General features: G+C 37.4%; 1 protein-coding gene across 11 annotated transcripts in view; it reads right to left on the bottom strand.

Moving 5' to 3' along the window:
• Positions 1-16064, bottom strand: part of HDAC9 (histone deacetylase 9) — a 457613-nt gene that overhangs the window by 198945 nt on the left and 242604 nt on the right. For all 11 annotated transcript variants that reach the window (XM_065666277.1, XM_065666281.1, XM_065666273.1 and 8 more), the window contains one exon: positions 1765-1893. In XM_065666277.1, coding sequence (XP_065522349.1) covers positions 1765-1893 — 129 coding nt within the window. The remainder of the gene's footprint in view (positions 1-1764; positions 1894-16064) is intronic.

Below are 16064 nucleotides of genomic sequence, written 5' to 3'. Positions count from 1 at the left end.
CCTACTAGAGCTGATTTCAGTTTACTGAAGTGAATTCATATGCAGCTAATCTACTTGTCAGGTAAAACTTGCATCATATTATCACTATTTTTAATAAAAGAAACACAAACTTATTCTTACTTCTCTGTTTTAAAAATTACAATAGCACTTTCTGTATAGTTAGGCATCTAAATAAAGGGCTTTTTTTCAGTTAAAAGAATAAAAAAATAAAAAAGGAGGAAAAGGCTTTGACCAGAAATGTTTGTTCAGAGAAATTTTGATTATGAAAGGTGCAAAATGTCACATAGCTGGTATCAATAAAGATAACAGCAATCTGTAAGGCTTCGAATTATGTTGGAGCTAGGAAGAGAACACATTTATTTTCAGGATTCTGCTCTTTCAATGGCTGCAGAATAGACCTCCTGGGATAAGTGTTTCATTTTATACCTTGTGAGTGTACAAAATATGTAGAAATCAGCTAAAACTAAGGAAGTGGAAAACAAAAATCTTGTAAGAGTTTCAGCGAATTGAAATAATAAATTAGTTGTAAAAAATCCTAATCTCGAAATAACTTATAGGGAAATTATCTTACTTAGTTGCTTTCACACTTCCATTCACATCCATGTCAGAGTACTACACATGACATACTGTGGAAAGTTGTCACAAGAATTGCATGTATGCGGACACTGACATGAATGACATAATTCCGATATGCCAAGTGAATTCAGATACATGTCTGACAGACTAGTAGCACTTGGTTACATAAAGTTATGGCCTGATCGTAACACCACTTGAACAAGCTATGAAGCTACCAAAGATGCAGAGTCAAAGCAAGAAATGTCAGAATGAGACCAAACACTGTAAATGCTCTTTTCCTTCAAATCTACAGGTAAGGCCTTGGCAGCATATTAACCCTAAGGACTAAAAATGAGAGGACTATAGCTGTTTAGGAAATTGGGTGCACTTCTGCAAAATATATGTGGAAAAAATTACCCCTACCCAATATCAAGTATGTGAGAGAAAGCCTTAGCATCCACGGTTCACCCACCTTGTCACTTTTTAAGTTCAAGGCAGGAAAAAAACTGAAAATTAATATTACTTGATGACAGATTACTTTGCCTTCTTTCCCCTTTTAGTCCCACCCATATGCATAATTCTGTATTCTTACATGCTAAAAGTTCTCTTTGAATTACTAAGAATACTTACTATCTGCTATGATGAGCAGTATGTCATTGAATATTTAAACTTTTCAACTCAAAAAACTGAGTGAGCCCTTATATTGAAACCAACTAAACTGACATTTTTCAAACAAGAGAAACTAGATGGATAGGGCCAACTACAGGATTCCAAAACGTCCTAACAGCAGACAGTATTTCTGTGACTGCTATTAGCATCTGTAATTTCCATGGGAGATGGGAAGTCGAAGATACAAGACCCAAAATGTTGTCCATGTGCAGAAGATGCAAGTTAAGGGAAGAGGCTAATCTTGTTTTCTCCTTTGATGTCCCTTGATACCAAAAATCTACCATTTCTTTGTTCTTGTACTTGCTATTGTAAGGTACTGTTTTCCAAGTTGGTTTGAAAGTATGGTTTTCAAATGTACAATACTTTTAGTAAATGGTAGAAAGCTGTAGATTACAAGTTATTCATACACAACCATTCCTTTTTTTTTCTCAGCAGAAAAAAAAGACATAACCTTTTCTTTAGCAAACAGTTTCAACCAAAATACCACTACTGTTCCATGAGCACTTGCAGCTGATACAGAATTTCTCAATTCTTAATTACCTGTCACCTCAAACAGTCGCTTCTTGAATGAACCGATGTTTCCATCCTTCCTCCTGAGTAGAGGACTGCTTCTTCTTTCTGTCACCTTTTGTTTTAACCTTGAACGTACCTTCAAATTGGGCTCTGAAGCTGGAAATTAAAAAAAAAAAAAAAAAAAAAAAAAAGAATAAATGATTACAAATCAACTTACTGCTTTGTGTCAGTCGCCACTGACATTCTCTCATCTGATTTTACTACCCATTCTCTCCCCAGCCACCCTGCTCCTCCTCATACAACTCCATATTAGACTGGAGGCTGGGAAAGAGAGGAAGAGAGCTAAAAAGCTTCAGATCCCAGTATTTTTCTCATCCCATTTCAACTTTGAATTTACCCATTAATTATTGCTAATATTATAAGTACTAACTAGAGATGAATGCAACTTTAATTCTACAGCATTTTTATCTCTCATGTAGGTGAAAACTTGGATAGAAATACAGCTTAGAAATTGGAACCTTATAATTGGATTATGGTCTGGTGACAGAAATAGAGAGAAGCCTCCATTGCTGCCTCTTGATTGCTCTTAGAAATACAAATTACAACAAGCCTTGCTGGCAGAACATCTCTTGGTCAGCAATTTTAGGCCCAGAACTTCAATGTTTTCTGAGAAACACACTGAATAACTAGATTTATGACAGTGTCCTAAGTACATTTACACAGAAAAAGATACACTCTGAAAATGAAGAAGTAGGACTGATTCCCAGAAAACTCAGGATTATATTTAATGCACCTTGGGAAAGTTCCACCTTTGTTTTCTAAAAGGACAAGGTCTTTTCATACAAAGGCCAGAGATGAAGCTCTGCTGGGCTTTCTGTGATATTTTTAGCACGTTCAAATGTTTCATATACTCATTTATCTGCTCGTCTAAGTAAACCGCCTATCAAACAGACTGGTAAGAGCTAGTGAAAGATAATTGCAGAATAGAAGTTGTTTATGTTTCCCTTTCTGGAACTGAGGCTTGGCTAAGCAGTATCACAAAACAGAGAGAACTGGAAACTGGGACTAGCTCTCTCTCTTATGCACAGACATACGCCCAGCCCCAAACAAGGAGCCAGAGTTAGCAGAAAAAACAAATAAATGAAATCTTCATTCTTCTCAGCATTTTATACTTTGTCACTTTGGGGCAGGAATTCAATTGAACAATTCTAATTCCAGTCCCTGCCCAAAATGTAATATTGCACATCTTTTTCCTAATGTACAACTTGTTTCCTCAGGGATGACAATGTTAGAAATGCTTGCTTGAGAGCAAAGAGGCTGCAATTCTGCCAGAGTGCTGTTGTAACCTGTAGTACCTGCAGTTGTGCACCAGCCTTTGTCATGTCATACTGCATTGGTCTTGGAAAATGCTCCCTTCCAAATGCCTTGAGTACATTTCAGACCAAGATACAGAGGCCAGCACAACATTAGATATCTTTAATAAAAAAAAAAATTAAGAAGAAATTTGTTATTACTTACTAACACTACCAAGACTAATGGTTCTAGTGATAGAGTATTATGACTTGTTTGCTGTCTAAGATACCATTTGCTATGAAATTGGAAACATAAAATATAACAATGGGCTAAAATTACACTACATGCTTTCACCAGAAGTCTCACCAGGTACAATGATATTTGGAAGAAAAGGTGTACTCACTGCTTTTGCACTTGCAGTTATTTTGATTGATACTATTCCATGCTCTTAAAGTTTAGGAGAATACTTCTGTATCAGTGACAGACTACTGTGATACAAATTGTCTGCAACACTCAGAGGAGAAATGCTTCTGTTCTATATGAATGTTTCATGATCAGTTACAGTGATTACCTTTCTATTTTTACCACATTCTCATCATATTCTGCATTTGAATCAATCATGTAAGCAGAGAAAGCAGACTTTGCTGTCAATGTCTGAATCTATGAGCCATCTGAGAAAGAAATAATCAATTTTAAAATTAAAAAGGCATGGAAAATAGTTTTCAAATTATAAAATAAACCTTCCAATAAAAACCAAAGCCAACATTTGAAGAGTGTTTGCTTCAAATACTGGTTTTCTTGAATATGTCCCTTGAGACACTGCCAGTTCCTGACATGGTACCAAACAGGACTCGATGGCTGGCAGTAATAATGCAGGTTTCGGTGCACTAAAAATATAAACCTAACCAATTTGAAGATGTGTGCTCCAGTGGACAAAATGCAGAAGCGGTTTCTTCACACCTATCTGTGGCTGAGGTGTGTGATTGATGAGGTCACTGCACCTCACCCTGACCGAAGCTGTATCAGAATTACTGGTGGCTGCAACAGGTATGGATTACAGCAGCAATCCTATGTGCTTCAGTGCACTCCGAGACGAAGGCAGTAAGAACACATCTGTAATTGTCAAGTCTCCTCTGATACTTAGAAAGGCAAAATTAAATATTTTCATCTTTAGAGGTAGAGCTGTAGATTAAAATTATAATGCAGATCTATATATATACAAACAGACTGCCCCAAAGAACATATGTGAGATTATTTTGAAATTATTTTAATCCTCTAAGTCTTAAATGCAAACAAGTGAGCAAAAAAATGAAAATATATTTTTCAAACTTTATTTTTTTAATTAAACTGTCCCCCTAGTAGCTGGAAGGCACTTGGAAAGACTTAAGAATTGCTATAATTAATCTGCCTTACATTTCAAATGAGTTTTTGGTTCAGTACTTTAACTAGTGTTTCTTAGAAGCGGTCTATAGAGGAATAATGCTCAAAACAACTGTTTTTCATTAGTCACCCCTGTATTTCTGCTCCACATTATCAGCGCCTTTGCTTAACTTAATTAACCCACTGCCAAGGCTGACTATGTTCATCAACCAATGGCATACTCCATGTGGAAAAGAAGTGTCACTACAAAATCATTGAAAAGACCTTCATGTAGTCTATCACTTTATGTGGTGATACAATCATTAACCAAGACACTGACTCAGCAACATAATTAATGCATGTGGCTGAATTTTTATGGAATCATAGAATCACAGAATGGTTAGGGTTGGAAAGGACCTCAAGATCATCTAGTTCCAACCCCCCCTTCTGTACACCAAGCAACCCACTGGGGTCCAGGATTCAAAACCAGATTAATTCTACCCCATACAAGATACATCCTGTACCTCCCCTTTCTGAGGAAAGGAAAGAGTGCCTCTCTGAAGTGCTGGAGGTGCTGAATGAGGTGGGGTTTGCTGGGTTAGATGCCTGCAAGTATAGCAGACTGAATCATCTGACTATGGAGCAAGAATGTCAGAGACAAGAGAAAACCAAGAGCAAGTGGTCAGGAGCACAGTAGATAAGTTGAACAGGACTGCACATTCTCATGGCACCAGGCTGGTAGGGAGGGCCATTCATCTAAAATCCTGCTAAGAACCAGTATAGATCTGATACTGGTCTAACTGGTCATTTCTAGCCCTGCCTCCTTGTTTCACAACTCCTTGCATTTCTAGACATTTAGCACTTTGGAACAAGTAATAATCAGTTCCCGAATGCAGAAAGGGAAAATATACTATTTGAGAGTGCTTTGCTGCAAAGAAAACAAAAAGAGAGCTATTTTTTCTGAAGGCCATTAAAGCTCATGTCATTGATCTTAACAGGATTCAGCTGAACCCATTTGAACAATTCACTTGAGTGGGTTTCAGGAAAGACTAGCTTGAAAATGACTTTGCTTATGTAACTGCAGCATAATCTGGAATAATGAGATGTTACACTAATATGGCTTATTTAGTCTTACAGTTATTACCTGGCTTATTCTTTTTTCAGTCCTGGCAATAATGAACTGGTATTACCCTTTAAAAGACTGTAAGTAGGAAACAGTTATGAAAGATACAGAAAGTATTAGTTTAAACTACAACAGAGGATATCACAAGTAACTCAAGGATTAGTTACCTGTAATATCCTTGGCGTGATTTGTAATTATCTCTACAGAACTGAGAATTTTGGTTCTAGATGAAGAAGAAAGACAGCATTTCAATGATTTTTCTCATCTTTGATGGCAACTTCATATAAGAGGAAAGAAGTACCTGTACCATTAAAAATGGAAAAGATACAGGCTTCTATATAGCTACACATTAATTTCATCACAACAGCCATCATTGCTCAGATGAAAGAAAGCTGTTCTCCCTGAGAAACATGATACTGAAGAACAAACATTACAGACAAAAAATGATTTGGTGAAGTCATTATGTGCTATACTTCACTTTACTTAATATTACCAATATGCAGATACTAACATTAAAGAGTACAGCCCGGGGGCAGATTGGTCCCACATGAGCTTAGGGTGTTTTTTGATAGGGCTTTGCTTCATTGTTTCTTTTTACTAAGCACACAGACATTTAAGAAGAAGGGCTAAAAATCCTTTCTGTGCATGGGGAGAGGACATACACATGAAGGGAATGTAAAAGATAATAATACACTACTTTTTTATACTTCCTGGAACACAGTACTACTTTTGTATCACAAGAGTGTGTGCCAACTTCAAATCAGCATTTAACGAACCCAGGCAGGAAATGGGGGGTGGGATAGGGTGCATAGCAAGCAGGTCCTCATCTCGAGCCTAAAGCCATATATAGGAAACCTGACAGAAAGTGAGCTTTTGTCCGGACTTTAAAAGGCTCTAAACTGAAAGCATTTCCTTTTCCTCACTGGCAGGCTGGCTCAGAAAAGCTGTGGGGCAGTTGAGGTAAATGATGCTAAATTTGGCTACAAAGATTTCAACAACAGCATGAGCAACAGCGGCAAAATTCAGATCTTACTTGAGAAATAAACTGTTCCCTAATGCACATGGCACCAGCTGTTATCACTAAGATAATTTTGAAACAATAACTTGGACTTCTTTAACGTAAATAAGTCAATAGAAACATTTAAGAAACAAAGACTTCATGAACTAGAAGTAAATCTTCACTGTTACTATTTCCTTAGCTGTCTATTTTTTTTTTTAAGCCATGAAGGGTCACATATTACATTGATTTGATTATATTCTATGCTGTACTCCATTCATGAGTAATCAATTGGGTTTTTTTCCACCTTATATCTAACAAGTATCAATAAAGGAACACATAGTGAAGGAATCCTTCTTTTTTCACACCACAGTTTATTTTTAACACTATTGTAACTAGAGACACATGCACAGATAAGCATTATGTGCTTTACAACACACAACCAAAACAGTCCATGCCAAAGATAGCTTGAAGTCTAAGTTATAGAGCAAAGAAATGATGTATGAGTACAGACCATCAGAAGTACAAGAGAAAATAAGGAGATGGTACTGGTTAGCACAATGGTGGTATTGCCAGCATACCAGTGGCTTATCCTTTGTCAAGTTTTTCTAGTACTGTGGCAACTGGGAATTTTCAAGAAGATACTGAACGTGGATAATGAGAAAACTTTGAGATCCCTGTCGTGATTTCACTTGAAGCAGGAGGAGCACAATGGGAGAAAACATACTGTGAGGAGATTCTCATTTCATTGGCTCTATTGCATAGAACAGGTTCCTGGTCCATGCTGGGGGCTCCCAGACACTGTGGTGATATGCATAAATAACAAAGCAGCCTGCAGCCTATGCCATGCCAGGACGTGGAAATCAAGAAGTAAAACCTCACATTATACTTACTGCATCAATGAAAATAGCCAAAAGAGGCACATCTAAGGTTCCTCGGTAGCTAGTCTGAGGGGGATGGGCTAGGGAGAAAATTCCCAGTTTCACCCTTAGTGATGTAGGCTGAATAAATAGCATAAGATGCCCCTAGGTACCATAAGAAAGGATGAGAAGATAATCTGGGCTTCCTCACCAGAACTATGAATGCAACCAAAGGCAGGCAGAAAGCTAGAGAGGCAGAGAACACAGGGATCAAATCTGCTTCCAGATTCCTCTGTTTTGTGAAGAGCTGTGAATGAGTTTGTCCTGAGAGACGTGATGGTCTCAGCCTTTCCACTGCTGCAGACATGTAAATAGTCTCTGCTCTGCATGGCGTTTCAGACTTCTACTCTGGCTTCCTGTAGGCAGCCACAGACTGTTTCAGCCACTTTCACATAGCTGAATATATTAGGCATGGGCCAGATGAGCAGTGGTTTCTGTTTTCATACATGACTGACATTTGCTGCAGAAGACCACATCCCAGTACAAAACAAAACTGGATAATGAACATGTGGATATCCTCCCCACTGCCTGACAGACTGGAAGATACAAGCACATGGTAAAATTCTGTAGGTTCAATGATTTCTAAATTCTGGTGATTTAAAATGCCACTTGTGAAAGAGTTTTAAATTACATTCATGATACTGAAAGCTATTTACACATGCCCTCTAAAGCTTTTCCAAAAACTACATGGACCTGACCCCTGGGTGGTCTCAACAAAGTGGGAGCACCAGATAGAGCAAGGCAGGATGGAGACACTTTGTTTTTCTGGCTTGCATCATGTAACATGTTTTCGGCATATACTGAAACTGTTTCCTATACAACCATTCGCTTTAAGGGTACTGCTGGTCATATGTGAAGCCCTTCAGTACTTTGCTTTATTTTACTTTTGTTAAAGGTAGAATGCTTTATTTATACAGACTAAGGTAAATATTCATTCCCTAAATAAAAAAACAGGTTTAGTGAAACACATGGTAAAAGAGCTAATTAGATTAGAGGGGATCTCACAGCCCTTCAGCCCTCTGCAGGCTAAGGAAGCCTATATAACAAGATTAGCAAATTTTCATTGATTTCCTAAAAAAGGTTCAAAAATTAAACATTCCCTGAAGCTGTTTTAAATATCTGACTTTTCCTTGTTATTCACTGCAGCCTGTATGAAATGTAAAATTTCAGGTTTACTATCTATGCAAATTGGTGGCGTTACCTTTCTAGGAATGTTTTATTGAATTAGATGTAAGAATTAGTGTATTGCTTGCATTTAGCCAGAATTAAAGATCTTTATATTTTTAATGAAAAGCTGATCAGTTCAATATATTTCCTGTTGGTATTTGTTCTGCATGTAATCTGTGAGGCAAAAGAACAGGATTCTTGATATAATTCTTAATTTCTATTCCTTTAGCACAAAACCAGCAGCTCCTTGCATCTGCACCACTGGGCTATACAGTGGCTTCAATGAGGCCATGATCTCACCGAGCCTCTTAAGACCCCATTACACGTCAAATCTGCTGAAACCATGACTATCATTGCTATGCCATGTTCGTCTTAATCTTATTCCATGCAAACTGATATTCTTTTCCAATAATACAAAGGGGATTAAAAAGAAAATAATACTATACTGTCTTGAAACATAGAGTAAAAGAACAAGGATATTTTAAAATTAATTCTCATCTTATGGAAGCCAAATCACATATTAGTTCTCAGGAGGTATAAAGGAGAAAGAAGGTGATATGGGCCATTTAACAGAGGACAACCCTCATTTGTATAGTAATAACCAAATTTAGATATGCATGACTGGCAGTCCTTCTGGTTAGGTCTCCACTGGTTATTCCCACCTCTGCTTCTGACCATATACACCAGTCAATTCTAGCTGGAAAGAACTGATGGGAATATAATAACATGCTTTCTGCAAATATAGCAAATCCCACTCTTCAGACTAAATTCTCCTCCAACATCCATAGAATCACTAATTTTGCACATGAAAAAATATTTTCTTCACTGAAGAACTGCCAGAGATAATCCCCTAACCCCAAAAGCCAAGACTTTCGCAAGGTCACCACCTGACCCTTATGTACATGATTTGTTTTTACAGAATAATCATGTTCATGATTATGTTGCTCCCCAAGTCCCATACAAGAAGGAATCAGTTAATAGGGGGATTAAATCCCACATATTTTAATCTAGGAAAATGTCCAGCAGTGATAATTCAGGCAATAAGTATAATGTAGTATTCCACCAACCTTCAGAAATTTATGATGAGACACCATCACTTCCCCACAATTTAACAGGGCATCAATGTCATCAGCAGATGAGAGCTGGACAGGTCTAGTTTGATGAAGCACACTCTTTAGACTTGTCCAAAAGGCAACATGAGTACAGGATGACAGGAAAACAAAAGCAACTAAAACACAGTGTATCTTGCTTTCCTAAAAGATGAGAACTATGGGCCAAGCTCAGCTCAAGAGCAGAAAGACACTTCAGCTCCACTGAAGACAAACAAAGATGAAATTGGCCCAAAGTTGTTTGGACTTTCAAAACCTGTTTGTCTAACTTCTATAGGCAGGGCTGACTGTGTGAAAGGATCTCTCTGTGTTGAGCTAAGTGAAGAGAAAACGCCCACCTGTTTAAAGTCTTAATTAGACATTGACACTGCACCCTCACAATGAAACTGAATTAAAACAAGTTCACTTGTAGATAGGTTCTTTATGCTCTGGGATATAATTCCAGCCCCCTACAACTTAATTAGCTAAATATACAAAGTAACCTTCCATCTGGTAGAGTAATTTAACAAGAATAATTGTGCACCACCATAACTCAACGAGACACTGAGGAAAACCATTGAAATGCTATTTCCTTTCCTTTGGAAGAGAATTATGTACAATTTCAGCATGCTTTGCATTTCTAACAGTTAAAGCCAACAGGGAGGTATCACTCTCATTTATATTACTTTCCCATGAGAAAATCAAAAGCAAAGTACAAAGCCTATGCCGTTGTTCATGAATGGCTCTGTAATACTTACTTAGCTTTAGCCAGAACATGCTATTTGGCAGCTAAACCCCTTAATTTGAATTGTGGGTTTGAACAGATTTTTCAGTGAAACTATGTTTTGCAGGGGTTTGGAGAAGTGCAATCTTTACTAACGTTTTCTATTTTGGATGATCCGATACCATGTGATTTCCACTTTTCACTTCTCTCTCTGTTTTTCTCTTTTTGCCATCTTTTAGATGTCCTTGTTTACTTTCCTAAGAGTTTTCAACTGTCCCTGCAGTAACACAGTGGAAGAAAAATACTAGTCCCACTGAAATCAAACAGGACAGATTCTACTGGCTTCAAAGAGTATCAGATTTTTTATGCAGTATTTTTAACTTATTTATCCAGAGTGAACAGACTTTGAAATACCCATTAAAACCATTCCACTTCATTTTCAATGGACATTATGCTCTTATAATGCTTTAGATTTTAGGACTGCTCTCTGCTCCCAATTTAAACTGTTTCCTTTAGGTTCAAAAGTCAAAAAGGTGACTAGTATCTGATTACCTGCTTATCAAAAAGTTACATAAGCTACTTGCTAATGGTAACTTACATAACATTTCTGAAAACATACACAGTTTTTATAAGAAAAATCTTTATGTAACCATATAAAGCAGAACTTTGCAATTCAATTTTGGCTGTGCGTTGGGTAGTAGAAGGAGAAGATAGTATTTAGACCAAGACTGTATAATTAGTCTAGCCATCAAGAAGGTTCAGTATCTAGCACAGCAGAGTAATTACGAGCAAGACAGAAAGTGGTATGTATACAGGTAGTGGCATTTTTTCTAAAACAGAAATACAGTGAAGAAACTTCATATCCAGGTCATCTTGAAAATAAGTAAGAATCACCCTCATGTAACATCTTCGCTTCCTGCAGTTAAAATAAATGTTAAATAAAACATATTAAGAGGAACAACCTGGCTCTGCAGGGAAGTCTATGATGATGATGTCATCCTGGTGATGACTCCTGTTGAATCTTTGTGGACTCTGAGTGCTTTCATGATATCAAAGTATACCTACACAAGTTCTTTTGTCTTTGAAGTGTCATCAAGCCTGCCCCTACCATTCATTTTTATTTTTATTTTTTTTTATTTTATTTTATTTTTAGTTTAGTTTTAAGCTATCTCAAAATATTTCCCCTCTAACTGGAGCTAAATTAGAGTGACAGGACATCCCTCCTCACCCCCAGCTTAGGAGGCTATAGAACCCTGACAGACCTGAGATGACTGCAGCCCAGCACAGTAGCTACAATGGTATTACATTTCTTTAGAGTTGCTGGCTCCCAGGGGCTGAACTCTGTTTTGGCTTGTTCATTACATGAATCCGGAAGAAGCTGTTAACAACAGTTTGCTTCAGATTCACTCTTCAATTGCAAGTGAAAGTTTCTTCTCTAAAACCTCTTACTACTCATTATGCCTTCTCATGTGAATTTAGGAAGGCTAAAAATGTCTGGTGATTAATGGGAAGAGAAGTCAAGAAAAAGAAGGGCTGGGAAACAGGACACTTTTTGTTGTTGTTCCTTCTCACACCAGTAAGCACTGGTGTCTTCCTTTGGGCACACGTCCTAGTCCAAATTTGCCAAGACTGTTCATTAACCCAGCAAAACAAAGACTCTGAAAGGCAGGAATATTTAGCACCCCTGAAAAACGGGATAGAATGTGAAGAACTGCATCATGTTTGCTTTGTTTCCCTGCTTCAATAAACAAAGTGTCTATCCCATTTATTGTGCTCATTAGAGAAAAATAACACTTCTCTCTACCAAGCTTGACTTCTTTGTTTCGGTAGATACAGTAATTGAGGGTTTGCAGTCCTCTAAGCCTCTTTTTTTATTATTTTTACTGAAGACCAAAACAAATCCAGCTTTTTCATATACTGTTACTTCACAGGAGAGTGTTTTCCTAGAAAATGCAAACAGAAATGGAATTTGGTGGCACAAAAAGGAAAGGAAGAAAAACTTTCAGACACAACCTGGTTTTCTTCCCAGTTTCAACTGCTCCAGTAACTGAGTCACTAAGTGCAGAAAGAATGGTAAGGAAACATTCTAATTATTTATTTTTTTTTAATTACATCTTCTGAGTTGTCATTCAAGAATCTTTCATTACACCAGAGCTGTGCTGCTATTCTACTGCCTAATCAGGTTAATGTACTATGGTTTTTACAGAGTGACCTTCATGACTGTGCAGCACAGAATTCTTCCTCTCATCACAATATTAAGCAATCCTTCATCTCCTCTTTTTTCCTACATGAAATTACACAGTTTCCCCCTTCCAAGCAAGAACCTTGTGCTATTTGCTATTTAAAAAAAAAACCCAAGCTGTATTTCCATTGAGCATGCTTCCAGTTTTTGGAAAGCGACCTGCAAAATTCTTCTTAAATAGTACTATTGTGAGTGATCTGCAGATCCCTAAGTGGAATGAAAGCTGTAAGCGTACAACTCCACCAGCAAGGGAAGATTCAACTGGCATGAACCCCACCCCCCCCCCAAAAAAAATAGTAATAGACAGTGATTGACATTCCTATTCTACCACGATTGTGCTAAACTCTGGTAAAAAACCCCACAACATTTTATACTTCATATGATGATGTTCCTGGGAATTTCTTCCAATAAGAGCCAAAACTCAAAGGCAAAATGCATAAATTCCACCTACAGCAACATTTTTAAAAAGCATGCAGCTTTGGTTAGAGAGCTAACCTTTATCAGAATTTACTGGCTTCTGCTGGTTTGCATCAACACTTGCACACAGAAAAGGAAATGACAGAGACTGAAGAAAATGCAAATATCACGGCCATTTGCCAAAATTTCTGCACGTATTTCCACAAGGTAAGAAAAAGCCAAATAAAAACCAAAACCTTTTCTTGAAAAGAACGTATACCTTATCAAACCCATGTTGTTTGCTTCATTTTTTGTTAGTTTTATAGTAACCTCATCAAGCATATAATATTTTTCCTGACTGATAGGCATAGAATGATGGAATTGAACAATCAGAAGTTCCCTGTAGTAAATGATAGGGTCTTCGGAAGCACACAGCTCCCATTCCAGCTCTTACAACAGTCAGTATGAATTTCGAAAGTGTTCAGTAATAGGGAGGAATTTTCAAACCTCTTTGGGTAATTTAGACACATTAATCTCATTGAAAGTTAATGAGCCATGTGCTGCTTATGCTTTTGGGGGCTTTGCAGAAAACACAAGTTATGATTGGTATCCATGGTGAAAGTTGTGGGCATTTTAAAAATTTGATCTTAAGCTGTTTCGGCTAAATTCTGCTCTTAGCTACAGATGTGTAGCTTCTCCTTATGCTATATTTATCTGTCCAATGAAGCAATAGCTCCCCTTGCTCTGCTCTTTTGAAAGTCTGTCAACACAGAGCATCTGAATGCAGCTGTGCAAAGACCTGCATATCCTGGCCTCTAGCCCCTAGGACAGTCCCAATCCTCCATGCAACTGAGCTGCATGAAGCCCACTGCCAACAAATTCTGCTGCATCTTGTACAGAAAGGAATAATCCACAAAGCTAAGAGAGTTACTGAGTAACGACAGTCACTGCACTAGGGTGTTAACTCTGTTACCTAACTGTAAACATAGAGCAAGACTCTTCAGTCTTTCCCTATTCATTATGTATCTTTCCCTATGTATCCCAACAATCTAAAACGCTAGAAGAGTAAAAGCTGCTAAGAATATCTTCCTCTTTACTATAGTCTCTCTGAATTAATTTTTAAAAGATGAATAAGGAGATGCATACTTTAATTAAGCAAAAGTTAAATAGATTACTGAACAAGAAAGTGAGCAAGCAAGAATCAGTGTCCCCTTAGCACTGAGAAACATATTAGGATGTCAGGAGGGAATCATTCAGCTTTGCTGCCCATTGAATCCGTTCTTAGAGCAACAGATTAAATCAGAATTACCTTCCAACAGCATTATATTAAAGTTGGAGAAGAGAAAGATAGATCTGCATGTTATATTATGAATATGAAAAGTAAAATTGAGAAGCAAAACAAAACTGTGATTAAAATCCACAACAGGTAATCCTTTCTTAAGGCTGAAAGGAAAGTAAGGTCTGCTTTCATATGAATTGCTGACTTCATGCAGGTTCAGCAACACAGAGGGTTTACCAGGAGCCAGTGGCAATAAGCGTTCATAGCCTAAAGGAAAGGAAAAGAGGTTCACCCCTCATGGCAAAGGTCAGATTTCTGCAGGCTTATAGCCTGTCTATATACATGAGTGTTCGTGGAACATCTTTGTCTAGTAAGGTCCCATGAGGATGACACAGGCTCCACAATGTCCCCTCTGCCTGGAGGATGGCCCTATAACTACCCAGATCAGTTTAGGGTCATTTGACTTGTGTCAGTCTGGTTCCTGTTGCTTTTACTCTCAACCTGATGAACAATCATTGCAACCTTTGTGGGGTGTTGCTGAAGGCTGGAATTAAACAGCTCTAGTATACATAGAAACTGGACATGTAAACAGGGTATTTAACAGTTGCTATTTTCATGGATGTGGAGAGCTATCAAATATACTCCCTTGTTAAACACACAACATGTTGTATACTTCATTTATATATGCTTATCAGAATCACTATGTAAATGTCATAGAAATGGTTATGCTAATGATTATATTAGCATTTGTCTATTTATTCTGTAGATATCTTTTCAGAGAGTCATCTTGTCCTTTGTTCAATTTTGGAACTGATGCATTGCATGCCCAAATATTTGGAATAACATATAGAAAACATCTGGATTTAATTATATTATAGTCCTCTTATGCAGACAATGGGAATTGAATTAAGGAATATTTTGAAACCCCCACAGAGATATAAAAGTATTAGCAGCTGCAGGAGAACTTTACTGTTAGAATGTTTGAAAATGTTTTGTTTTACAGATCAACAGTCTGACACATCATAAATATCAATCATAACATTTAAGATATACAAACATGGGAGAAAAATTAAAACTTTCATTACAAAAACATGTAGATGAATTTACAGAATTTAGAAGATGTCGAGTATGTCCTTTCATTTTAAAATGAAAATGTATATTCTATTGGCACAGAAAATATATGTTGTACAGTGGTATTAAGCAGAGAACTACATAAGGGCTTATTGTTGCTGAATAGCCCGAACAAGATTTTATAGAATCTTATATTGCCACCATATTGTACAAAAAGTAATTCAGCTAGAATAAATCAGCATTTTGCTTTTCATGCTTTCATTCCTTTGAAAATATTTGGGGATATTATATGAGCTTAGAGTCTGCCCCAACGTATTAGATACAGACTGGATTTTCTTTCTGAATGTACGCTGGTTCCAAATGCCACTTCTTTTCAAGTCAGTACCAGTTTTGCAGTTAGTTTTCCATCTCCCAGTGGCTAAATCTCATTCAAAGACTGTTAGCATAGTAGGGGGTCAGACTTTCTCTCTGAATGTAACTATATCACTCAACAGCAGACTCATGCAATAAGCAATCTAATGTTTTCTTTTCTTTTTTTTAATCCCCTCTTCTTAGTGTCTCCCTGCATTCCTGAATACTAGTCAGTGCACCAAGGACCCGAGGCAACAGCCACATGGACTCCACCACCATCCTTCTAGCTTTCTCTATGGTGCAGAAAAAGTCAAGAC

This window comes from Lathamus discolor, chromosome 2, assembly GCF_037157495.1.
Source record: "Lathamus discolor isolate bLatDis1 chromosome 2, bLatDis1.hap1, whole genome shotgun sequence".
Taxonomy (NCBI): domain Eukaryota; kingdom Metazoa; phylum Chordata; class Aves; order Psittaciformes; family Psittacidae; genus Lathamus; species Lathamus discolor.
Note: the sequence above shows the minus strand (reverse complement) of the source record. Positions and strands in the feature narration are given on the sequence as shown.